General features: G+C 45.6%; 1 protein-coding gene across 1 annotated transcript; it reads left to right on the forward strand.

Moving 5' to 3' along the window:
* The first annotated feature begins 396 nt into the window (after positions 1-396).
* ESRRA (estrogen related receptor alpha) lies at positions 397-25,424 on the forward strand. The gene is made up of 7 exons (XM_042439669.1): positions 397-633; positions 6,691-7,036; positions 10,434-10,550; positions 13,676-13,801; positions 19,320-19,487; positions 21,724-21,993; positions 23,096-25,424. Exons 2-7 carry the CDS (start codon positions 6,703-6,705, stop codon positions 23,341-23,343), a joined length of 1,263 nt encoding a protein of 420 aa, XP_042295603.1. The 5' UTR covers positions 397-633; positions 6,691-6,702; the 3' UTR covers positions 23,344-25,424.

Below are 25,424 nucleotides of genomic sequence, written 5' to 3' on the forward strand. Positions count from 1 at the left end.
TCAGTGCCTGCTTCTGAGCCCTGCTCCGAATGGAGGACATTGAAGGGAGAATCTCCCTCCTGGAGGAGAGAGAAGGCTGGGAATGGAGGACATACCTTGGTCACCGTGCTTCACCCAAGATGTAGGACAGTGGGGGGAATGTAGGACAGGAGTCAAGCCAAAGCTTGAAACACTCCTAGGAAAGATCAGAATGGAGGGCATTTAGGGGAAGGTTGGGGATAGATGGGTGGCTGGCTGGAGGACGCGTCCGGGGAAAGGAGGACGGTCTTGGGCCAGGATGACCTTGAGAAGGAGGGAGGCGGGGTTTGCGCAGCAGCAGCAGCCGCCAAGAGGATGGGCGTGTCCCTCTCGCCCCCCCCCCCCCCCCCCCCCTGCATATCCCCGCCCCCCGCCAGCTGGAGGAAGCCGAGTAGGAAGTGGGTTGCGATGTCCTTTTGTGTCCTACAGCCTTCGCCGCCAGAGGAGCCCCGAGGAAGGAGGAGCAGCGCCCGGCCCATGGCCCTCCTGGCCCTCCGTGGACCCCGCCGGGAGCCCTGCTGACGGAGCCCCAGGCTGGCAGACGGACAGGCGGCCTCTAGGAGAGAGGGAGAGGGCCCCGCAGCCCAGCCCTCCCAGCCCTTGCCAGCCCCCAAGGTCAGTGCCACCCCCTGCCCTGCCATGGCCCCCGTTAAAGGCCCCTCTCTGCCCCTCTCAGACCCCCCTGCTATGGCCCCCCTTCCATGCCCCTCTCAGACCCCCCCAGTCCCGGATGCCCCTTCCATGCCCTTTCCCTCACTGCCCACTTCAGTACCCCTGCTATGCCCTTCAATACCCGCTGCTATACCCCTGCCATGCTCTTTTCAGTACCCACTATTATGCCCCTCTGCTATACCTCCAGTCAATGCCCCCTGGACAGACACAGAGCCACCCTCAAGTGAACTGGAGCTTAGAGGGAGATAATGCAGCCAGAACCAGGCTCCTCTGTCATGCCAGACCTGTGGGTGCCACCTTTGGCGGTCACTGTGGGTCCACCGCTGGGTTCACCCATGGTGGACGGTCCCCTTCATGCCACAGAGCTGGCTTGAGCTCCTCTCAGGGTGCGCCGAGGTCCCTAGGCGTCACAGGGCCCGCTACTGGCATTTGGCGCACAATCGGGGCACCATAGATGGTGCCATCGGAGGGTCCAGTGCCCAACTTCATGGGTTGACATGTCTGGGGGCAAGAGCATGGATGTGTGCTCATATATGTCCAAAAACATAGATGTTAGTGTCAAGGGGACACCTTTACCGTTTATGCGCAAAAATGAGCACGCCAGTGTTGATTTTGCAGTGGCACATGGGCACACCAACATAGTTTGCAATGCGTTCTGGGCCGTCATACAGTCACGGGGGTATCTACTGGTACCAGTAAGGATAGGGAAACCTTTTCCCAGTGACAAGGCAGTAGGCCATACTTGCAAACCCCCTCCTCATGTGTGAATAGAGGCTCAGGTAGGAGTAGATACCCTTTTTACCCTATCTGCCCCCTGCCGGGACACCGTGGGATGCCACACTGGACATTGAGGAGGGAATTGTCCAGAATGTGGTAGGAGAGAGGTCAAAGGTCTCATACCTGAGCCTTGCCTACCAGATCACCTCTGGAGGAATCACCTGAGCATGCACCACAGGCATGGGCACCATGGATGGCGCACAGACCTGGGGTACTGCGTACGGTCCGGATGGCTACTCTCAATCCAATGTCGAAAGTGGTACAACTGGTATCAGCTGGGGTTTGGTTCCAAGAACCCCGCAGGTACCAAAATCCGAGGATGCCCAACTCCTGTTAAATACAGTGGCATAGCAAAATGGTGCCTTTTGTATAAAATGGCAAAATCAAGGCTTGCTGTTTGGAATGTCTGTTAATGTTTTCAAGCCGTGGCTGGTTGGATCCATGGATGAAGAATCTGTGGATATAGAGGGCCGACGGTATTTGGGATCTCTACCTGGGAGAAGTGGAAAGTTTGCCCAAAAGGCACCTGTACTTTTTCTGCGGAGCTGCGCTTGCTGGAGATACTTGGGAGGGTGCAATGGGGGAGGAAAGTTGGGTAGTATAGCCCAGCCCTATTTTGTACTATGTCTCCCCCGCTTGCCTTGAGTAAACTACTCAGAGCCTCTGTTGGGTAAGGGACCGGCGCCAATGCAAAGGGGACAAAGGTCTTTCGACTGGCTAAGCTGGAAAGAAAGGCCCATGGGTCCCGATTCAGAGTGTGATTTAATCCTCCTCTTGCAAATGTGCCAGGAGTTTTTCTTTTCTGTTTGGGACATGGGACAAGACTTGCTAATATTGCAACAAATATCCCGCTCCACTTGACCGAATGTGTGGCCGGTCCTCCCCTTGGTGCACGGTTCTTTCTTTCTTTGCTTGCGTCTGTACTGCAGAAATAATCCAGTTTGATACCGCTTTAATTGCCATGCAGTGGAATCCTGCGTCATTTTAATTGCTACTTTTGTAGGTTTTTAACTGCACTGTATCTTTAGACTGTAAGCTACCTCAAATCCGATTTTGGGGGGGGAGCAGGGTACAAATAAATATAATGATGATCATTGAAGATGTATCATCACCACCACCACCACCATCATTTTAATGATGTATTGTAATATATATATATATATATATATATATATATATATTCATTCATATTGTAACATTACCGGCAATGAGGAACCTAGTCATTCCAATAAGGTATTTTGATATTATTCCGATGTCGGTCCAAAACACACTGCAGAAATAATCCAGTTTGAGACTGCTTTAACTGCCCTGGCTCAGTGCTAGGGAATCCTGAGAATTGTAGTTTATTGTGGCACCAGAGCTCTGTGACAGAGAAGGCTCGATGTCTCAACAAACTACAGTTCCCAGGATTCCCTAGCATTGAGCCAGGGCAATTAACATGGTCTCAAACTGGATTATTTCTGCAGTGTGTTTTGGACTATTGTTTCAAATTCCATATTTAAAATTATTCCTAGCAGTAGCCTTTCTTTATGTGGAACTGCAAGGGAATCAGGGCCCACACTCAGTGCTCCCAGGGTCTGCATCTGCACTGTAGAAATAATCCACTTTGACGCCACTTTAACTTTTCTGGCTCAATATTATGGAATATCTGGGAGTTGTAGTTTTGTAAGATATAGCCTTCTCTGCCAGAGAGCTCTGGTGCCCCAACAAAGTACAAACCCCAAGATTTCATAGTATGGAGCCGTGACAATTAAAGCAGTGTCAAACTAGATTATTTCGGCAGTGCGGATGCAGCCAGGGTCCCGCTATGTGGGAGAAGACTTCCAGCATGGTTGTCCCGGAAAGGGGGGGGGGAGTAGGGAAACTACAGAGGAGGGGAGAGTCACAGTGAAAAGTGTGAGAGTCTGGTCCAAAACCCACTGCAGAAATAATCCAGTTTTAGATTGCTTTAAGTGCTTTAAAGTGCTAGGGAATCCTGGGAATTGTAGCTTATTGTGGCACATGGGCTCTCTGACAATGTCTCACAAAACTGCAGTTCCCTAGCATTGAGCCAGGGTAGTCAAAGTGTTCTGAAACTGGATTATTTCTGCAGTGCGTTTTGCACCGAAGACGGGTTGAGCCGGGATGGCAGATGGCCCAGCCAAGAGGTCATTCCTTTCCTTTGCGTTTTTTACACTTAACTCATGAAATCCAAGCATGTCTCTGCCCCCAAAGGGTTGGTGAGGAAGAGGACAGGATGGGCTGGATTGCACTGAAGGGTCACTGCTGCTTTTGGTGCCACCTCCGCGGTGCCAGGGTGCCCGCTTGTGTCTCCCTGGAGTGACCTTGAGGCTGTTCCAATCTCATGGCTGGATGCCGAGAGTGAGAAAGTGCCAGTGGTTGGGCATCGGGGAGACGGGGGTCAACAGGACCGGGGAGGAAGGGTCTCTCTGGTCAATGTAATGAGACACCCCCAAGTCAGGGTGACCAGGCGTCCTCCTTTTCCAGGACACGACCTACCTTTCAGCCTAGGAGAAATTGCAAAATGTCGTCTATGTAGAGCATGACTAAAAGCACCAATATATAAATCTAAATACCTGCTTCTTAGTCATGCTGTACATCTCCTTGCATGTCCTACATTGTGCGGTGCCTTGAGGATATTGGGGCACCTTGCCCTGCACAACAGGAAGCCCAGAAGCCATACGTTGTGGAGGCAGTTTTTGACAAATGCTTGTTTTTCAGCCTTTTTGCATCAGGCTTTTGTTGGCTGCCCCAAAGTGGTGCATTGCTCTGCCCTACTCGATGGTGTACAAGAGAAGAGGCGAATACTCTCATTTGCAGTGATGGAGGTATCTTTGGGGTGCAGCCTTCCCCCAAACTACAATTCCTCCAAACTTCAATTCCCAGCCTTCCCCCAAACTGTTCAATTAGGATTTAGTCCTTAGTAAACGTAAAGGTTTTCCCTTGACATGAATGTCTAGTCGTGCCCAACTGTAGGGGTTTAGGTATCTTTGGGGTGCAGCCTTCCCTTAACAACAATTCCTCCAAATTACAATTCCCAACCTTCCCCCAAACTGATCAATGATGCATAGTCTTTAAAAACATTCCCTTACTGCTTCCTTCCCCCCCCCCTTTTTTTTTTTTTTTGTATTTATGTCTTGCTGTTGTTTTTATATTCAATAATAGCTCATGGTGTGATTTTAAAAAAACCCAGCTACTAATAAAAACACAGTAAGTTATAATGTTAGGAATAAATTGGCAGCCGGCGTTGTTTGAGCATTGAACTACGATTCTGGAGACCAGAGTTCGAGTCCCTGTTCCACCATGGAAACCCACTGGGTGATCTTGGCCAAGTCACACTCTCTCAGCCTCAGAGGATAGCCATGGCAAACCCCTTCTGAAGAAACCTGCCAAGAAAAAACCATGATAGGGCCGCCATAGGTTCAGAAAGGGCTTGAGGGTACACAGCTTGAGCAAGTCACACTCTCTCGGCCTCAGAGGATGGCCAGGGCAAACCCCTTCTGAAAAAACTTGCCAGGAAAACCCTGTGATGGGTTTGCTTTTGGTTTGTCATAAGTCAGAACTGACTTGAAGGCACACAACCCGCACAAAGATATAATGTTAATCCGTAATTAAATGCGTTGCCATGTTGAAACGACAGCTGAATTAAAAATCATTGAAAAAGCACAAGAGGGAGTAAATAATATCGAGATCGCCCTCTAAATGTGGGCAGGCAAGCTAAGAGAGGGAGCCTCTGATCCATAGAGACAAATATAGTTGAGCTTGTTGTCACCCTATGACATACCCCAGTTCCACCAGTGGATTACTGGTACGATTATCTTCCTTAATCGGTTAAGTTGGTCTGGTCCAGCGTTCCACGCTGATCTCTGCCTGACTGTGACACACGCACCTATCTGTTGGGATGAACCGGCTTTCGAGTTGTGTAGCATTACTCTCGGCTTTTGCAGATTCCACATTGCGTTTGTTTCTGGGCACAAAAGGGATCGTTGTGGCTATTTGTAAAATATGCCTGTAGCTTCCACCTGTACATTTTGCAGACGGATGGGCCTATTGCAGTGGTCCCCAAATTGCTAACCTATAACTGTATTGGATTACAACTCCCAAGTATATGGAAAGAAGTAGTTCAGGACATTTTGAGAGCACAAGGAAGCTGAATTATAGACTTGTTTTCCTTTTAAAAATCACTGATAGATAGATATAGATCTATCTATCTATCTATCTATCTATCTATCTATCTATCTATCTATCTATCTATCTAATATACTGTATATGTGTGTGTGCGCGCGTGCACACACACATACAACAAAATGAGAGGTAAGACAGGGAAGGCGACCATATGGCCCTTCCAGATGATACTGTATTTCAGTTCGCATCAGCTTCAGCCAACCTAGACAAAGTAAGAGATTATAGGAGCTGTACTTGAGGTCTACACAATCTTCAACCATGTTTTAAAATGTGGGAAGAGGAAAAATGATCTTCCATTCAACATGAGTCAGTTACTTTGTTTAGTGTGAGCCAAGTATTCCTTCTTCATCAATACATGATCTACTACTAAGGGGGGGTTCATACTATGGTTCATACAACCATAGAATCACGGAGTTGGAAGAGACCCCAAGGGCCATCCAGACCAACCACCTGCCATGCAGGAACCTCCAGTCAAAGCATCCCCGACAGATGGCCCTCCAGCCTCTGTTTAGAGACCTCCAAAGAAGGAGACTCCACCACACTCCGAGGAAGGAGTGTGTTCCACTGTCAAACAGCTCTTACCCTCAGGAAGTTCCTTCTAAACTTAGGTGGAATCTCTTTTCCTGTAGCTTGGATCCATTGCTCTGTGTCCTGTTCTCAGGAGCAACAGAAAACAAGCTTGCTCCATCCTCAGTGTGACATCCCTTCACATATTTGAATATGGCGATCATGTCACCTCTTAACCTTCTCTTCTTCATGTTAAACATACCCAGCTCCTTAAGTCTCTCTCCTCATAAGGCATGGTTTCCAGACCTTTCACCATTTTGGTGGCCCTCTGGACATGCTCCAGTTTCTCAACATCCTTTTTGAATTGAACTGGACTCAGTATTATTCCAGGTGAGGCCTGACCAAAGCAGAACAGAGTGGCACTATGACTTCCCTTGATCTAGACACTATACTTCTATTGATGCAGCCTAGAAGTTCTAGCAGTTCTAACACAGATCTGGGACTTGTTTTGTTTCCATCCGTTTCTTGCAGCCCCTTCCAGCCATGTCCTCCCGAGACCGCCGGGCAGAATTTTTCATCAAGACGGAGCCGGCCTCCCCAGACAGCCTGGTCCAGCATAGCCCCAGCGGTTCTTCTGACACCAGCGCCAGCGGAGCCCCTCAGGAACTTGAGACCGCAGGGGCATTACCTACTGGAACGGGGGCATCCCGCCGCCGCCATGAAGATGACCCAGATGAGCCCCCAGGTCGGGGGAAATACATGCTAAGCTCTATGCCGAAGCGGCTCTGCTTGGTGTGTGGTGACGTCGCCTCGGGGTATCACTATGGCGTGGCGTCTTGTGAAGCCTGCAAAGCATTCTTCAAGCGTACCATCCAAGGTGAGTCCCCTCCCCTGTGGACACTCTGGTCGTGACTCGTTCCTCCAGCCCCCCAAAAAAAGAATACCGTTGGCCCTCCACATTTGCGGCTTGGACTTTTGCGGATTTGATTATTTGCAGTTTCCATTAATACATTCTCTCTAGAAATCTCTAGGTCCTCCAGCGCAACTCTGCCAGAAGCTGCCCATAGAGTTGTGCTGGAGAACCTAGAAGTTCCTAAAGAAAATACTTCTCTAGGCATTTCTAGGTCCTCCAACATGATTCTGTGGTCAGTTTCTGGCAATCTTGATGACACGTTGTATTGGAGGACTTGGACATTCCTAGACAGGTTTCTCTTAGGTAAAAATAATAGTGATTTTTTTTTACTTGCAGTTTTTCACATTCACAGGTCCTTCACCCCTAACCCCAGTGAATATGGAGGGATCACAGTAATTTGATGGTTCCTTGAAAGGAACAGGCTCTCTCAGACCTCCTCCATGCCTGCATTGGACCAGTCCTGTTGACATCTTTGCATTGCAAAAACTAGATGGAGCCTACATATTCAGTGACAGGATACCGCCAAGGCGGGGTGACCAGATGTCCTCCTTTTCCAAGACGTGTTTTACATTTCAACTTTTTGTCCAGGAGGGATTGCATAATCCCTTCCATTTTGAGCATGACTAAGAAGCGTGCATTTATATTTCTATGAGTGTTTTTCACTTTTATTATGTAATGCCCTATGTTTTTATTATATGTTCTACATTTTGCAGTGCTTTGTCCTCCTTTGTGGTGAGGACATCTGGACACCCTGCCACCAAGACTAAAAAAACAACAATCCCAAAACCGAGAAATTTCAGAGGTAGGCCACTGGCCACTTTTGGTGGAACAGAAACGAACTTTGAAAAATGGTCACCTTTGGGACTTAGCAACTTCCAGATGCTTCCAGCTAGCCTGGCTGCAAAATGCTGGGTGCTGTTGTCTAAAATAATAACATTTCCAGTATTTGATCCTGTTGTTCCAGTAATGGCTAGGAGCCTCACTTCCTCTGTCGTTTTATTTTTTAGCCCTAGTGGTATACTACCCCTGAATACAGAGTTTCCATTTCGTTATTAATAGGGCAAGAGCCATGGAGGGGGTATACTTCTGAGAGGGTCTGTGCTCTTTAGGAACGTCTATAAATTTTATGTTACATTAATATATATACATATAATATACACACACGCGCACACACATACACACATATATATATGATTCCAAAGAGGCAGGTGTATCTCTGTGCTGCAGTAGAAACAAAGCATCTTGCAGCATTTTAAAAGTCTACACAGCATGTGCTTTTGTGCACTATAATGTAATTTTACAAATGCAATGTCTTAAAAGTTTGCACATTAATTACAGCATTTTCTGGGCGGTAATGTAATTTTTTAAAGGTATTCTTCAAATAGTCCCTAGTCTCTTAGTTGTTGCATTATAAGAAAAGTCTGCAGGCAGTTATGTTGCCCTTATTGTCACCGAGAAACAAGGCAATGGAATAGTTTAAAACATGGTACAGAGTTTGGCTCTTCTGAAATGATTCTTGAGGCCCTCACTACAGATGTTTGGCTTTGAGACAGACCTCTTTTCCTCTATGAGTTAATCTTTTTTTCTTTAAAAATAAGGAAAAGGGGACCATCTCACTGTTGTCGAATCTCATGGTAGGAGAATTTCACAAGTTACTTCTATGATAGGTGAAGAAGCAGTTCCTTAAATCATGACAGTCCTGAGCCTTCTTGCCTATCTGTGTCATCAGGCTGTAATTTATGTATTTATTTACAATTAATCAGATAAAATTAATATCAAATTGTAAAAAGTGGATGTTATGGTTTAAAAATCAAGTTTCCCCATCAAAAAAATTAAAATGAATCATTATAAATTATACATTATAATTAGGCTGGTGCAGGATGTAATGCGTGGCATAGTGGCTTGAGCACTGGATTATGACTCTGGAGACCAGGGATCGAATCTGGGCTTGCCTAAGATGAACCCCATTGGGTGAGCCTGGGCAAGTCGCACTCTCTCAGCCTCAGAGGATGGAAATGGCAACCCCCCTCTGAACAAACCATGCCAAGAAAACCTTGTGATAGGTTTGCCTTAGGCTCACCATAAGTCAGAAATGACTTGAAGGCACACAACAACTACATTGAGGACAGAAGGGTTGTCCTGTTGGAGTGAACAAGGGGTCCATTTTGCCTTGTTATTGATGATGCTCAGATGGTAGCCCTTCTTGCTATTGTCTTCCTCCCAAAGATCACCAGTAGATTGCCACTTCAATTTGGGAACTCAGCAATAATCAAGGTGGGAATGCTACTTTTGGACTACAGCTCCCAGCATTCCCCAACCACTGTGGCCACACATTCTGCGAGTTGGAATCCATGGGCTAAGTACACCAATTAAACCAATTGCTGATGTAAAGTGATCGTTTTTGTAAATCCCATTGATTCTGTGGGTCTATTTGACTTCAGACTAATAGCTGGATTTGGTGCCCTACCCAGAAACTTTTCTTCTGCTTTCTGGCTATTATGATAAATAGTATTAAAACCAACGTGGACTTTTTCCCCGCATATTCAGTGATTTAGTAGGACATTTTGAGGTACTGGAACTCAGTCATGGCTGCTAATTTATACCACACACCCATTTGTTGTCGTTGGGTGCTTTCAAGTCATTTCCGACTTATGGCAACCCTAAGATGGAGTTTTCTTGGCCAGATTTGTTCAGAGGAGGTTTGCCATTGCCTTCCCCTGCAGCTGACAGCGTGTGACTTGCCTTGGGTACCCAGTGGGTTTACATGGCTAAGCTGGGATTTGAATCCTGACCTCCAGAGTCACAAAACAAAATGGTGAACATCCTTCTCCTCCTTCATATTATTTTGGGCAGTGCCTAACTTGTTGTGTGCCTTCAGGTCCTTTCTTACTTATGGTGACCCTATGGCAAACCTGTCATGGGGTTTTCTTAGCAAGTTTCTTCAGAAGGGGTTTGCCATGCCCATCCTCTGAGACTGAGTGAGTGTGACTTGCCCAAGGTGGGTTTTTGTACTCGAGTTTTTGTACAGTTTTTGTACAGTGGGTTTTTAAACTCGAGCGAGAAATTGAACCCTGGTCTCCAAAGTCATAATCCAACACTCAAACCACTGCGTCTCATTGGCACTCCCTACCCTGATCTATTTTGCCAGTATTTCCCTTTTATCATTTGATATATATTATATATTTTATATTTCCTTTTTATAATTGCCCTGCCTGGCACATTTTTAAAATGTTCGTCTTGAAGGTGCTACAGGGCTCCTGGCTGCTTTTGCTGCTGCAGCAGCAGACTTCCAGAGCAATACCTCTCCTTAGACTTTGTCTCCTCTTATCTCTTTCATTCTCTTGGTGTCTTTCTCTCTTAGGCAGCATTGAATACAGCTGTCCAGCTACCAACGAGTGCGAGATAACTAAGCGGCGCCGGAAGGCCTGCCAGGCATGCCGTTTCACCAAGTGCCTGCGCGTGGGCATGCTCAAGGAAGGTACAGTTTTGGGGACCAAGTCCTAAGCATCTAGAGGAGGTCACAAGGGGTGCCATATTGGAAATGGAGACTGGCTGCAAAAGAAAGGATGTGAACAAACTTTCCTAGATTAAATATATATTTTTAATAGCTTGACATATGTAGGATACTACCTTATACCAGTTCAGACTACCTGGTTCCATTACTGTCTGCTGCAACTGGAAACAACTTTGCAGGGTCTCAGTCATACAGTCGTTGCTCCACATTGGCAGTTTTGACTTTAGCGGATTTGATGATGCACGGATTTTATTAATATGCTTTCTCTATAGCAAGTACATTTCTATACTGCTTGCCAGTGAACTCTGCACTCTCAAAGTGGTTTACAACGTGTAAGCCAATTGCCTCCAACATACTCATTCAACCAACCTATGAAAGGATGGAAGGCTGAGTCGATCTTGGAGCCCTTCTGGGATCGAACTTACAGTGTTGTGGCTGCAGGACTGGCGTTTAACCACCGCGCCACCAGGGCTCTCTAGGAATATCTAGATCCTCCAGCGCCACTCTTTGGTGAACTTAACCAAAAGTTGTACTGAAGGACCTAGAGATTCCTAGAGAGTACACTCCACTAGGCATTTGTAGCTCCTCCAGTGCACCTCTATGGTCAAAAAGTCGCACTGAAGGACTTAGAGATTCCTAGAGAGAACCCTCCATTAGGCATTTATAGCTCCTTCAGCACAACTCTGTGGTCAATGTCTGGCAGATGACCACACAGTTGCACTGGAGAACCTAGAGATTCCTATTTGCAGTTATTCCACTTTCACGGGGGTCCTGTGCCTCTAACCCCAGAAAATGTGGAGGACCCACTGTAGAAGGTTCTTTCGCAACTTTGAACGTTTTTAAACAGAGACTGGACAGCCATCTGTTGAAGATGCTTTGATTGTCCTGGCAAAATGGGGTTGGACTGGATGGCCCTTTTGGGTCTCTTCTAACTCTATGATTCTATGAATTCTTACTCTCTGAAAAAATCTCAGGCATTTTTAACTGGACTGAACCTGAGACCTTCTGCATGCAAGGCAGATCTTCTGTCACTGAGCTTGCGTCTTCGTTGTATTTGGCACTATGTGTTTTGACTTGCAGAGTGTCTTGAAAGCCCCAGGCAGGGGAGTTTTCTACTGTTCGGTTACCTGGAGTTCTTTTAAATTGGAGATGTCAAGGAACAAATTTGGAACAAAGTTGAAAAAGTTAATTGTAGCTGCCTAGGCTACAAGTTGATCTTGTTTAACTGCTGGCAGAGCAGAAATATGCACCAGCGTATACCTCCTCTGGATTCAAACTACAAGGAAAGAGATTCCACCTAAATATTAGGAAGAACTTCCTTGACAGTAAGAGATGATTTATAGTGGAAGGCACTCCCTCGGAACATGGTGGAGTCTCCTCCTTTGGAGGTTTTTAAACAGAGGCTGAATGCAGGGTTACCAGATGTCCTCCTTTTCCAGGATATGCCTCCATTTCACAATTCAAAAAGGATGTTGAGGAGCTGGAGCATGTCTAGAGGGGGGCAACCAAAATGGTGAAGGGTCTGGAACTCATTAGACTTAGGGAGCTGGGTATGTTTAGCCTGGAGAAGAGGTGGTTAAGAGGTGATACAATAGCCCTGTTTAATTATTTGAAGGGGTGTGATATTGACGATGGAGGAAGCTTGTTTTCTGCTGCTCCAGGGAATAGGACACAGAACAATGGATGCAAGCTACAGGAAGAGAGATTCGCCTAAATATTAGGAAGAACTTTCTGACAGTAAATGCTGTTGGACAGTGGAACACAATCCCTCAGAGAGTGGTGGAGTCTACTTCTTTGGAGGTTTTTAAACAGAGGCTGAATGGCCATCTTTTTTGGGTGCTTTGATTGTGAGCTCCTGCATGGCAGAATGGGGTTGGACTGGATGGCCCTTGGGATCTCTTCCAACTCTATGGTTCTATGATTTTATGGTGCCTTGCCCTCCTTTGCAGTTATGGCATCTGGTCAATCTAGCTGGATGGCCATCTGTTAGGAGTACTTTGATTGTGGATTCCTGCATGGCAGGGTCTTGAACTATATGGCTCTCGGAGGTCTCTTCCAGCTCTATGATTCTCTTATTTCTTTGGGCATCTGATGTTCCTGGTATCTGCACAACCCCATCTTGAAGCCACCAAGGTGCATCTTCTCAGCACAAAGGTGTGTAGGATAACAGGGAGCTCCCAAGTGCCACATGGCCTCAGTTGTGTGATCCAGAAAAGGGGGAGACTCTCACCTTCCAAGACATTCAGCAAGTATTCTGGAGGGCAGGGGCTGTTTTAGTGGTCTACATAACTTCGGATGGATGGTGCCTGGGAGTGTCTGGCTACTGATGCTCTCGGCACCCTCAAGATGCCCGTCGCACATTGGGAACTGACCTAGATATTCCTAGAGAAAACAGTTGTCTAGGCATTCATAGGTCCTGCAGCGCAATTCTGGACAACCTAGAGATTCCCAGAGTGTTTTCTCAGGTTAAAAGAAATAGTGTTTTTTTTAATTTGTGTTTTTTTCCACATTCTATTAGGTCCAGTGCCCCTAACCCAAGCAAATGTGGAAGGCCCATTGTATAGCCATTTTAACTTAAGTGGTAGTCCGTGGTAGTCTTATTCTCCATGAATTTGTCCATTCTCCTTTTAAAAGCCATCCAAATTAATGGCCAGCCCTACACCTTGAGATTGTGGAATTACACAGTTTATCTTTATGCTATCTGAAGAATTCCTTTGTTCTGGCTCTCTTTAATATCTCCTCCAGAATGGATAACACGAGACTATCTGGACAAATAGTTGTGCTGCTCTGTGACCGTAATAAAGATGAGTGTTTGCAAGGACTGTGGAAGCACTGCAATTCTGCTCTGATATGTGCAGTGGATCTATCTATGACAGTCAGAAAGGGGTTCCCTCCAAAAAAAGAGTTTGAAAGTATAGTGGGTCCTTGGTATTGAATATATATACAGTATTCAAGCTGTGGATGCTTGAACCTGTGGCTGCAAAATCCGTGGATACAGAGGGACAACTGTAATGCAATAATTAGTAGTAACTATTAAGTTATTTTTCTCCACTCATCACATCTCTCTGTTTCTCCCCTCTGTTCTTCAGGGGTACGTCTAGATCGGGTACGAGGTGGGCGTCAGAAGTACAAGCGTCGACCTGAGGTGGAGGGTGCCACCTACCCCAACGCCTTTGTCACCCCACAGATTGCCACAGTGACTCCCAAGAAGCCAGGTGAGTGGCATCTTTTGACCCAAACTTCTATTCAGAATTTGTGGAGAAGGCACTTGGAGCACAACCCCAAACAGAGTGTCTTATTTGAGTTGTGCTCCGTCGATTGAAGAGCTACATACGCTGCGTCTCCTTCAGGTCCTGGAGCCATGAAGATCGGGGCTGTCTACACGACAGAAATAATCCAGTTTGACAGCACTTTAATTGTCATGGTTGAACGTCATAGAATTCTGGGAACTGTAGTTTTGTGAGTTTAGCCTTCTCTACCAGAGAGCTCTGGTGCCACAACAAACTGCTGCTCCCAGAATTCCATAGCATTGAGCCTTTGCAATTAAAGTAGCGTCAAACTGGATTATTTCTGCAGTGCGGATGTACCCATTGAAAGGAAGGAAACTTGGCTTCTGTTTTGTGCCACTTCTAACCATAAAGAGCTGCCGCTAGAATCACTTCTTGAAGTGTGTGGACTCAGCGGGCCACTTTTGAGGCAATGTTTTCTTGCTACAAGAAATCAGAAAGGAGCCAAATAACAAGGCGGAGAGAGATGATGGTGGTGGGGCAATTGCGTGGGATTATCCCCAAGAAACGGTTCCTGAAGTGAGTTATTCCCATTGCCATGGAAACCAGATGGCACAACCCCAGGAAGAAGAAAAGAGTGCAGGCCAGGATGGAAAGGTTTTTACGTCTCTATATTGAAGAAAAAAGAAATGTGTTGCAGCCGTCCTGGGGCTGCAACGTTCAGAGTAAAGGGTGTTGCATGATTGAATACTCAGTATGTACCCAATATGCTCATAAATTAAAAAAACCACACTTGTTACAGATCCTACAGAGGTGCCCAGTGTACCAGCTGTTCAGTTTGCATGGCATTAGTTTCATTTATTGGGCACTTGGAGAAGATTGGCTCACTACATTTAAGCTCAACTCTTGCCCATCTTGGATGCTAAAATCTAGCAGAGGTGGCTTGACCAGGTGGGGCCAGGGGGTACTAAATGCTTTACTGTGCCAATTGAAGATGCCTTCTGACTTGAAGAAAGCTGTGGTGGGACCTCTCCTAAAGAGGATCTCCTTGGACCAAAAGGTATATGAGAACTGCATCCCGATTGCAAATAGTACCTTTTTGGACATGGGGCTTGAACATGTAGTGGTTGGGCAACTTCAGACATTCATGAAGGAAACGGATTGTTCTCATGGTTAGCTACCCTCGACTCGATCCCGACTCATGGCAAACAGATTATCTGGATCCATTTCAATCTGGTTTCATGCCAGGGTATGGGACTGAAGCAGCCATAATTACTCTGATTGACTACTACTCCTTGGGAAAGGCTACCCTCTTGATCTTCCTGGATCTCTCAGCAACTGATTATTATGATAATGATAATAATTATTTTATTTTATTTCTTATCCGCCACTCCCATGGATCATGGTGGGGAACAACAACAATTAACAGACACGCCACATCAGTTAAAACTCATCTGTTAAAATATACAGTCAGCCCTCGGTTTTCTCAAGGGATCTGTTCCAGACTCCTCTACAAAAATGGAAACTTGCACATATTCAAGTCCCATAGGCCCCATTTTACCCCCTCCATTTGCTCCTCGAGAGTAAGCAAGGATGTGAAGTCCGCGCAAATGGGGAACAACAGTATATCAATTTAAGATGACAAATAAGATAGACACGTATTAAGACAACCAACATTTATAATTCATCATTTAAAATTCACAAAAGTCCTCTGGCTGACTGGAGTAAATGTCCACTACAGGACCTGAGTATATGGGGAAGACTATATGGGAGGAAGTGATTCTGAAGGTAAACTGCACCCAAACCATGGAGGGCTTTAAAGGTAATAACCAAGACTTTGTACCTTGCCCAGAAACGAATTGGCAGCCAGTGGAGTGAATTTAATACTGGTGTAATGTTATCACTCCTGGATTTCACTGGTCTGGCTGCCATGTTTTGAACTAGCTGAAGTTTCCAAACTTGATACAGAGGTAGTCCAGCCTTGAAGTTACTAGCATGGGCACTACCATCTTTAGGTAGTTGTCAAATAGCATTAATACCATTGATTATAGCAGTAGAATTCAAAGATCTAGCCATGTTAGTCTGTAGAATCAGTATATAGCGAGTTTTTGTAGCACCTTTGAGACTAACTGAAATAATGAAGTTGGCAACGTGAGCTTTTGTAGACTTCAGTCTACTTCCTCCGATGCATTTAGATGCATTTGATTATAGCAGTGATTCCCAAACTCGGGTTCTCCAGGTCTTTGGACTGCAGCACCTAGAAGCCTCAGTCACCAGTGACTGAGATTCTGGGAGCTGAAGTCCAAAACATCTGGAAGGCCAGAGTTTGGGAATCCTCGGATTATACTATCTTATTGGACCAAATAGGAGGCACTGTTTAATAATGGTTCCATTCCTATCTAGCAGGCTGCTTACAGAAAGTAGCATAGGAGGATTCCTGATCAGCACCTTTGCTATTAAGCTATGGGTTGGCACATGGTTTCATCGTATCCCCCATGCTGTTCAATATCTACATGAAGCCACTGGGTGAGGGCACAAGGGGATTTGGAGTAGGGTGCCATCAGTATGTCGATGACACTCAGCTCTATTTCTCCTTGTCATTGGAGTTGGCTGGAGTTGTGCAGGTACTGGACCGGTGCCTCGATGCTGTAATGGCTTGGAAGAGGGCCAGTAAAGCTGAAGCTAAATCCCGATAAGACAGAGGCTCTGTGGATTGGTGGTTCTCAGATCTGAGTAAACAGCCTATTACCCAAATGACTTGAAGACACACAACAACAACAATAGCAATGTAAAAATAGGTTGTACATGCACATTGAAAGCAAGCATATCAGAGTAAAAGTTAAAAATGTCTTGATGTATGTGCTGATGTTGCACATGTACATATGCTGATGCTGCATTTCTGCTTGATACATGTGCTGATGTTGCACAGGTAGGGAGGTGGCTGCTGCTTTTGTTTATTCTGGGAGAATATCTAGTTGTTGTAGGATTTCCCCATCTGTGTTCTTAAGTGGTACTATCCTTGGAAGGTACTATCCCTGCTTGCCCAGTGTTGATGGATACTTTTCCACTTAGTGCAGCCTGAGGATGTGAACAGGAGAGCCACCATATGTGTACTAGATCCTTCCTGGCCAGTTAAACAGCCAAAGCATCTGGATCCCACTATACTAGATAACTAGTATGGATAACTGCTTGACTCCTATTGGCCTGTGGGATCCCTCAGGGTTCAGTCTTGTCCCTTATGCTTTATAGCAGCACATGAAACCTCTGGAAGAGGTTGTCCAGAGTTTTGGAGTAAGGTGTCACAATTGCACCAATGATACCCAGCTCTATCACTTCTTTTCATCTAATCCCAAGGAAGTTGTTCCTGTCCTAAACTGGTGCGTGGTGGCAATGATAGACTGGATGAGGATAGAATTTTAATCCAGACAAGACGGAGGTGCTCCTGGTCGGTTGAAAGACAGATCCAGGAATAGGGATTTGACCTGTGTTAGATGGGGTTACACTCTGCCTGATAATGGAAGTTTGTATTTTGGGGTTACTCCTGGATTTAGCTCTGAGCGTGGAGGCCCAGGTTTTGACGGTGACCAGGTGTGCTTTTGCATAGTTAAAGCTAGTGCATCAACTGTGCCTTGTTCCTGGAGAAGTCGGATCTGGCCATGGTGATACATGCCTGGGTTACATCCCATTTACTTTACTGTAATGCACTCTATGTGGGGCTGCATTCGAAAGTGCTTTGAAATTTCAGTTCAGCCAAAGAGCTGCAGCCAGGTTGTTAACTGGAGCAGACTACAGGGAGCATACAACTGCTTTATTGCAACAGCTCCATTAGCTGTCCATTGTCTGGTCACAATTCAAAGTGCTGGTTTTGACCCATAAGGCCCTATATAGCTTGGGTCCATGTTATTTGAAGGACCATCCCGCCCTTTATGAGCCCACTAGAATATTAAGATTATCCAGAGAAGCCCTTATCTTTATCCCACCACCTTCTCAGGCTTGCTTAGTGGAAACGGCCTTCTTGGTGGCTGCTCCCAGGCTCTGGAACTCCTTCCCCAGAAAAGCCAGGAGGGTCCTGTCCCTGGTCTTCTTTTGGCAGCAGGTAAAAACATTTTTGTGCCATCAAGTTTTTTCCAACTGACTAGGGTTGGGCTTATATAAAAACTGCACAATTCAGATATCAAGGGTTGTATATAGGTTTAAATACATTTTAATATTTTAATGCATAATTGTTTTGACTTCTTAAATTTTGCAATTGTTTTGAAATTATTTAATTGTTTTTTTAAAAACTTTATCCTTTTTAATGCTTTGTATTGTTTTTAAATTGTACGGTTTCACATTTGTTTTAGCCCCCTTGAGTCCCTACGTTGGGAGAAAGCAGGATATAAGTCAACAACAACAACAACAACAATGTTGTACCAAGTGGTTCTACTTGCTTTGCAAAGTGGCTCTTAGTCAGCTTGCTCACAACTATGATTACTGGCAAAGAAACAAAGGCAGAAGAAACTTGGCCTCTGGTTTGCTCTCATCCACTTATCAATCCTTTCTGGTTCCGAGCCATCATCACACTAATTCCAATAACTTTGGTCTATGAAAACTCATGCTGCCAACGTCTTTTATTAGTTTGTCTCAAAGGTGCTACAAGATTTCTCTACATATTCTACAGACTAACACAGCTGTTCTCCCTCCACCATTCTTATGGTTATCCACTCACTTTGACTTCAAGCAACATCTTTCTGCCTGCCTTTTCCCCCAATTGTCATCTCATCACCATACCCCAAAGTGTTACATTTCTATTGCTATTCACACATACAACCAGCTTATTCATAGCTATAAAGGTCTGTTCCTAAACACTTTGCTCCATGCATCTGATGAAATAGACTTAAAGCTCCAAAAGCTTGGGTTACAAACTTCTTTCTCTCAGTTAGTCTCAAATGTGCCACAAGATCCCTTTGCATGTTAGTTGAAACTAATACAGCTAATGTCCTTGAATCATACTTCTCAGTCTAGGATTCAAGATATAGCCATGTTAGCCTGTAGTATCAGTAAGTAGAAAGATTGGTATGTAGAGAGATCTTGTAGCATCTTGGAAACTAACTAAAGAAGTTGGCAGCATGACTTAAGTCTATGAAAGCTCATGCTGCCAACTTCTTGAGACTATCTAAAGTCATAGACTTAATTCATGCTGCCAACTTTTTTAGTTTCAGAGATGCTACAAGATCTCTCTACATACCTATCAATCTAGTTTAAGAGATACAAAAGCTTTGACTTTCCAGATGTTTGGCGTTGAGTTTGCCTTATTCAGTGTGACCAACAGTAAAGAGTTATATGTTCTATAGACCAAAATTACTGGAGGCCAGAGGTTCCCTATCCATGGTATAGTTGCTAGCTGTGTCTAAAGAGAATCTATAAGTATCACAATGTGGGGAGATGTGGAGAAGGGATTCTGCTGTATATAGCCCCTTCCTAACAGCTTACGTTTGTCTTTGAATCCCACCCTCTTCCCCCACAGCTCCAATGAACACGATGGTGTCACATTTACTGGTGGCAGAGCCTGAGAAATTGTATGCCATGCCTGATCCCGCACTCCCTGATGGCCCTGCTAAAGCAGCAAGCACTCTGTGTGATCTGGCGGACCGGGAAATTGTGGTCATAATTGGCTGGGCCAAGAACATACCAGGTGAGAGAGATCCGAAATGTATTTTCTGACTGCTCAAAATCAACAATCCATTTCCATCTGCACCTCAAGATGCTGATGCTTATGCTATAAATGCCTGTACAGTTAAGGCTCCAGGCATGAGAATCGTAGAATCATAGAATCCCTAAGGGCCATCCAGTCCAACCCCATTCTGCCAAAATGGAAGAGGCAGGATATAAATAAATATTTATTATTATTATTATTATTATTATTATGCAGGAACTCTCAATCAAAGCATCCCCAACAGATGGCCATCCAGCCTCTGTTTAAAGACCTCCAAAGAAGGAGACTCCATCACTCTCCCAAGGAGTGTGTTCCACTGTCGAACAGCCCTTACTGTTAGGAAGTACAGTACTTCCTAATGTTGAGGTGGAATCTCTTTTCCTGGAGCTTGCATCCATGGTTCTGTGTCCTATTCTCTGGAGCGGCAGAAAACAAGGTTGCTCCATCCTCAATATAACATCCCTTCAAATATTTAAACAGGGCTATCATATCACCCCTTAATCTTCTCTGCTTCAGGCTAAACAGCCCCAGCTCCCTGAGTCTTTCCTCATAGAACATGGCTTCCAGACCCTTCACCGTTTTAGTCATCCTCCTTTGGACACGCTCCAGTTTTTCAATGTCCTTTTTTGAATTGTGGTGCCCAGAACTGGACACAGTATTCCAGGTGGAGCCTGACCAAAGCAGAATATAGTGGCACTATTACTTCCCTTGATTTAGACACTATACTTCTATTGATGCAGCCTAACATAGCATTGGCCTTTTTAGCTGGCGCATCACACTGTTGACTCATATTCAACTTGTGGTCTACTTGGACTCCTAGATCCCTTTCACATGTACAGTAGTCTCATGCAGCCAGGGGTTCCCCATCCAATATCTGTGCATTGGAGACACTTGGTCTTGCAAGGCACACTTGCAAGGGAGACACTTGGTCCTCTGTGCCCATGCGCTGGTGTCATTTGCTCCTGCCAGGCTATGTGGAACTTTATTGAACTTGGTCCTCCCATCACATTGAACTACTCTTATTTTATTGTTTTATATTGAATGATTCTGACCGCATTTGATGTTCGGTTTAGGAAACCAGCCTAGAAGAATAGTATATAAATCCACAAATGGCTTTATAGACTGGGACATGAACTTTATAGTCCACACAGCCTCCTAATGCAGTAATGATCTCTTTCAGCCATGGACCCATTGCTATATGACTCACAGCACTAGGCTAATTTTTTCTCTGCTCTTCTTTAGTATTGCCAGTGTTCAAAGCATACCATTTTTACCTCTGTGCTGCAGTTTTAACTGTTGAATCTGGTGCTGATTTTTGCTTTGCTTTTTTTTTAAAAAAAAATGGGACTTTTTAATATGTATTATTTTAATTTATTGTATAATAAATTTAATTGTTGTATAAAATAATCTATTGCATTAGGAATTTAGTACATTTAAATGAGTAAAATATATAGTGGGCCTCAATATCCACTGAGGTTTGGTTCCAGGACACCCTGTGGATACCAAAATCCATGGATGCTCAAGTCCTGGTAAATACATAGATTGTTAAATGGTGCCCCTTATACAAAATGGCAAAATCATGGCTAGATTTTCAGAATTTATATACAGTCACCCCTCCACGGACTTGAAAATACATAGAGGGGTGACCACCATTAACCCCAATGGGGCGTACAACCGTGCTGCATTCACCCCATTCAAGTCTATGGGGCTTGAATATCCATGTTTCGGAACTCGCGGGGAAGTCCGGAACGGATCTCCCACGAGTTCCAAGGGTCAACTATATTTTTAAAAATATTTTCAAGCCATGGATGCTTGAAACTGTGGATAAGGAATTCATGGATATGGATGGCCAACTCTACTTAAACCAGTGTGTCGAAAAAGAACAAATATAATCTTACAGTACCTTCCTGACAATAAGAGCTGTTGGATAGTGGAAGACATTCTGTCAGTAAGTGGTGGAATCTTGGAGGTCTTTAAACAGAGGCTGGATGGCCATCTGTCAGGGATGCTTTGCTTGAGAGTTCCTGCATGGCAGAATGGGGTTGGACTGGGTGGCACTTCTTGGGGTCTATTCCAACTCTATGATTCTATGATTCTACTTATGTTTGGTTTCCTGGAGGTAACGTGCTCTCACCGTAGGTGATCAGGCAAATAGCTGTCTGAATTAATCTCCTTTTTGTCCTTTTATTTCCGCTGCTGTGCTTTCATGATGCAGGATTTCCGGCACTGTCCTTGGCAGACCAGATGTCTGTGTTGCAGAGCGTGTGGTTGGAGGTCTTGCTGCTCGGCGTCGCCTGGCGCTCCTTGCCCTGTGAGGATGAGATTGTTTTTGCTGAAGATTTTGCGCTTGATGAGGAAGCAGCCCGGATGGCGGGACTTTTGGAGCTCAGCGGTGTGGTCCTACAGTTGGTGCGCAAGTATCGGGCCCTGCGCCTGGAGCGTGAAGAGTACGTGCTTCTCAAGGCCTTGGCACTTGCCAACTCAGGTGAGTAGGATTATGGGGAGGTGAGTGCCAGGGATGGGGAGCGGGATCCCCAGTCCACATCGTGGAACGCAAAAGAACACTTTGGAGGTATGCTGTTAAATGACACACGCATCTTAAGAGTCCAGAAGTTGCACCAAAGCCACGCTGCAGTCCTAAGGACTGGAGCATGGCTTTGGCACTGCTTCCGGCCTCTTAGGACGCATGCATCATTTAAACAGCATGCCTCCAAAGTGACCAGAAGCAGCTTTATTTTGGCCTGTCTGTTCAGGCCCATAGTAAAATGGTCTCCTAAATATAAAATGGCAAAATCAAGGTTGCTTTTTGGAATTAAAAAAAAATTTCCCCAAGCAATGGATGCTTGAATCCGTTAATAAAGAATCCGTGGATACCGGGAGCCAACTGTACAAAGTGAAGCCTGACATCTGCCCACCTTGCTCTGATTTAAGCATCTAAGTCAGTGATTCCCAAACTCTGGTACTCCAGATGTTTTGGACTTCTTGATCAATGGTCTGGAATTCCAGGAATCATAGAATCATAGAGCTGGAAGAGACTCCCCCAAGGGCCATCCAGTCCAACCCCATTCTGCCATGCAGGAACTCTCAATCAAAGTACACCTGACAGATGGCCATCCAGCCTCTGTTTAAAGACTTCCAAGGAGCGAGACTCCATAACACTCTGAAGCAGCATATTCCACTATGAAACAACCTTTACTGTCAGGACGTTCCTTCTAATGTTGAGGTGGAATCTCTTCTCCTGCAGCTTGCATCCATTGCTCTGGGTCCTGTTCTCTGGAGCAGCAGAAAACAAGCTTGCTCCCTCCTCAGTATGACATCAAATACTTAAAACAAGGCTATCGTATCACCTCTCAACCTTCTCTTCTCCAGGTTAAAAATCCCCAGCTCCCTAAGTCGTTCCTCATAAGGCATGGTTTCCAGGCCCTTCACTATTTTAGTCTCCCTCCTTTGGACATGCTCCAATTTCTCAATGTCCTTTTTGAGTTGTGGTGCCAAAGTCCAAAACACTTGGAAGGCCCAAGTTTGGAAATCATTGATTGAAGCGCTCCTTTGTGTGTGTGTTCCTCCCCCACCCCAATTTTCTCCAGACTCTGTGCATATTGAGGACATGGCGGCTGTACAGCGGCTCCGGGACGTGCTGCATGAGGCACTGTTGGAATACGAAGCATCGCGGCGTCCCGAGGAGCCACGCCGGGCAGGACGTCTCCTTCTCACGCTCCCCTTGCTGCGCCAGACGGCCACGCGGGTCCTCCATCATTTCTACAGCCTCAAGCTGGAGGGCAAAGTTCCCATGCATAAGCTTTTCCTGGAGATGCTGGAGGCCATGATGGACTGAACGTTTGGACTGAAAGAGGCCAGGATTCAGGGAGGGGGAAACCAAGACATGGCCGAGCGCATGGCCGAGTGTGGCAGATTATCAGGGGCGGAGGATGTGGGGAGAAAGACTGAGGCCTGGAGCGGGTTTTCCTGTGTGTGTCCCCCTACTCCCCAAATCCCCGCCAGCTGCTGATCTGCATAATATTGAATGCATTTCAGTGTATGCAAATGTACTAATTGTCCATTGCTTCACTCAAGAGGATGGCATCGAGGAAATGGATGTATCAGAGAGACAAAGATGAAGTGGTAAGGACACGAGGATGGGGCATGCACATGAGAGGTCGGGGGTGGGGGGGAATAGAGAAAGTTTTTGACATTCACACTGGAAGCCATATTTTAATTTTAATTTATTAACTGTGGGGAGGGAAGGGTATAGCTACTGTAGCCCTAGCCTGGAAGCCATATCAGATAAGCATCATGTAAAGGAGGAGAAAGGGAGGAACAGGTATTGGTGTTGGGGGTGATGTGGGCCTGAATTATTTTATTTTGCCCCAGCGCACACCTACCAAGGGACTCGTGGAGCATAGAAATGCTGCACTTTTTTTGCATTGTCCTGTTCCTGTCTTTGAACAGCCTCCTCCCATCCTGCATCTTCCACTCTCTGCCTCTGGGCTGGGCCCAGCCAAATGCACCTTAAAATTACGGTGGGTGTGTCGAATGAGGGTAGGCAGCCTGGTGCCCTCAAGAGCGTTTTGGACCACAATTCTCATCATTCCCTGCCATGCCGGCTTGAGCGCATGGGAGTTACAGTCCAAACCTCTGGAGGGCATGCAACTCTTGGCCTTTGGTGTAGAAAATAGCTTCGCGGCTCCAGGAATACTGCGGGAGATCAGATTTGGCGTGTTTGGGGGTGGGATGAGGGATGATAACACAACACATTTTGCCTTCTTTCTGTCTCTTTAGTGCTGAGTCTTCTTTGGATATCACTCAGGGGAGGGAAGTTCCCCTACCTCTTCTCCTTCCCAACCAAGAACACCTCCCTCCTGGGAATGTTTCATTCAGAACTTGGAAAAATGACCCCATATGATGGCTGGGTATTCTAGGACATGTAGTAACATAAAAAGGTAACTTTTCCAGTCGACCCTAGCCAGCATATAGCCAAGGGTGACTTTCCCAAGCTCTGGATGCATTATCACTTTTAAGCAATAAAAATGTTGGGAGAGGGGAAAATCTTTACGATGTCAGGAAAGGGAGGAGTGTCTTATGTTGTGCTTTGCATGGAAACTGTCTGAACATTTGGGAGGTAGCATGGCTGAGATGAGGACTCAGCCTCTCCACGCTCCCATCAAAGGAAAGGCAGGGGCTTCAGTAGTCCTTCCAGCAAAGTTCTCTCACTTAATACCCTTGTAGCAATAGTTAAAAAGGCAATTATGCTTTTTTTTTTCAGGTGTACCTTCATATTTCCTCCTCCCTTCTGCCATAAGAGGATAAGCAGCTGATCCTCCCCCCTCCAAAAAGTAACCTCCTATCCCAAAACCAATCAAGCCAACCCCATCTTCTGCCCAAAGCAATAATAATAAAAACCCTCTCACCTCCCTTCAGTTCTCTTCCTACCCAGGGCTGGAGAATATGTCACCCTCCCCATGCTACTGAACTCCAGCTCCCATCATCCCTCTCCATTAGTTATGCTGTTGAGGGCTGGTGGGAACTGCAGTCCCACAACAGGGGAAGAGGGAGGGCCATATGCTCTCCAAGCCCATGCTCAACCAAGGAGGAGAGAGGGAGGCAGCATGGCCTAAGCTGAGAGCTATGTACATAGCAATATATTTTACTGTATATTCGTTGCAGGAAAAAGATCTACCCCATTTCTGTCTTTCTTTTCCGCAAGCGTCAGGCAGCCTTCCTTGGCCTGGTGGGGAGAAGGAGAGGAAGACGGGGGAGTAAATGCTGGCAATTTTTTTGTTTTTGTATTAAATTATGTGTGTGTACATATTATAAATACCTCTGATTTGTGTATAGGCGGCTACATATACACATTCATAGAGAGCTCTATTACTGAACAAATTAAAAAAGGCCTCTGCAGCCAAAGGAAAATGTGAA

This window comes from Sceloporus undulatus, chromosome 9, assembly GCF_019175285.1.
Source record: "Sceloporus undulatus isolate JIND9_A2432 ecotype Alabama chromosome 9, SceUnd_v1.1, whole genome shotgun sequence".
Taxonomy (NCBI): domain Eukaryota; kingdom Metazoa; phylum Chordata; class Lepidosauria; order Squamata; family Phrynosomatidae; genus Sceloporus; species Sceloporus undulatus.

Bases quoted from the DNA above. Each gene is read 5' to 3' on its own strand.
- ESRRA (XM_042439669.1), top strand. From the start codon at position 6,703: ATGTCCTCCCGAGACCGCCGGGCAGAATTTTTCATCAAGACGGAGCCG. The intron at 13,802-19,319 runs GTGAGTGGCATC...CTTCCCCCACAG, and splicing joins AGTGACTCCCAAGAAGCCAG to CTCCAATGAACACGATGGTG. The intron at 19,488-21,723 runs GTGAGAGAGATC...TTCATGATGCAG, and splicing joins CTGGGCCAAGAACATACCAG to GATTTCCGGCACTGTCCTTG.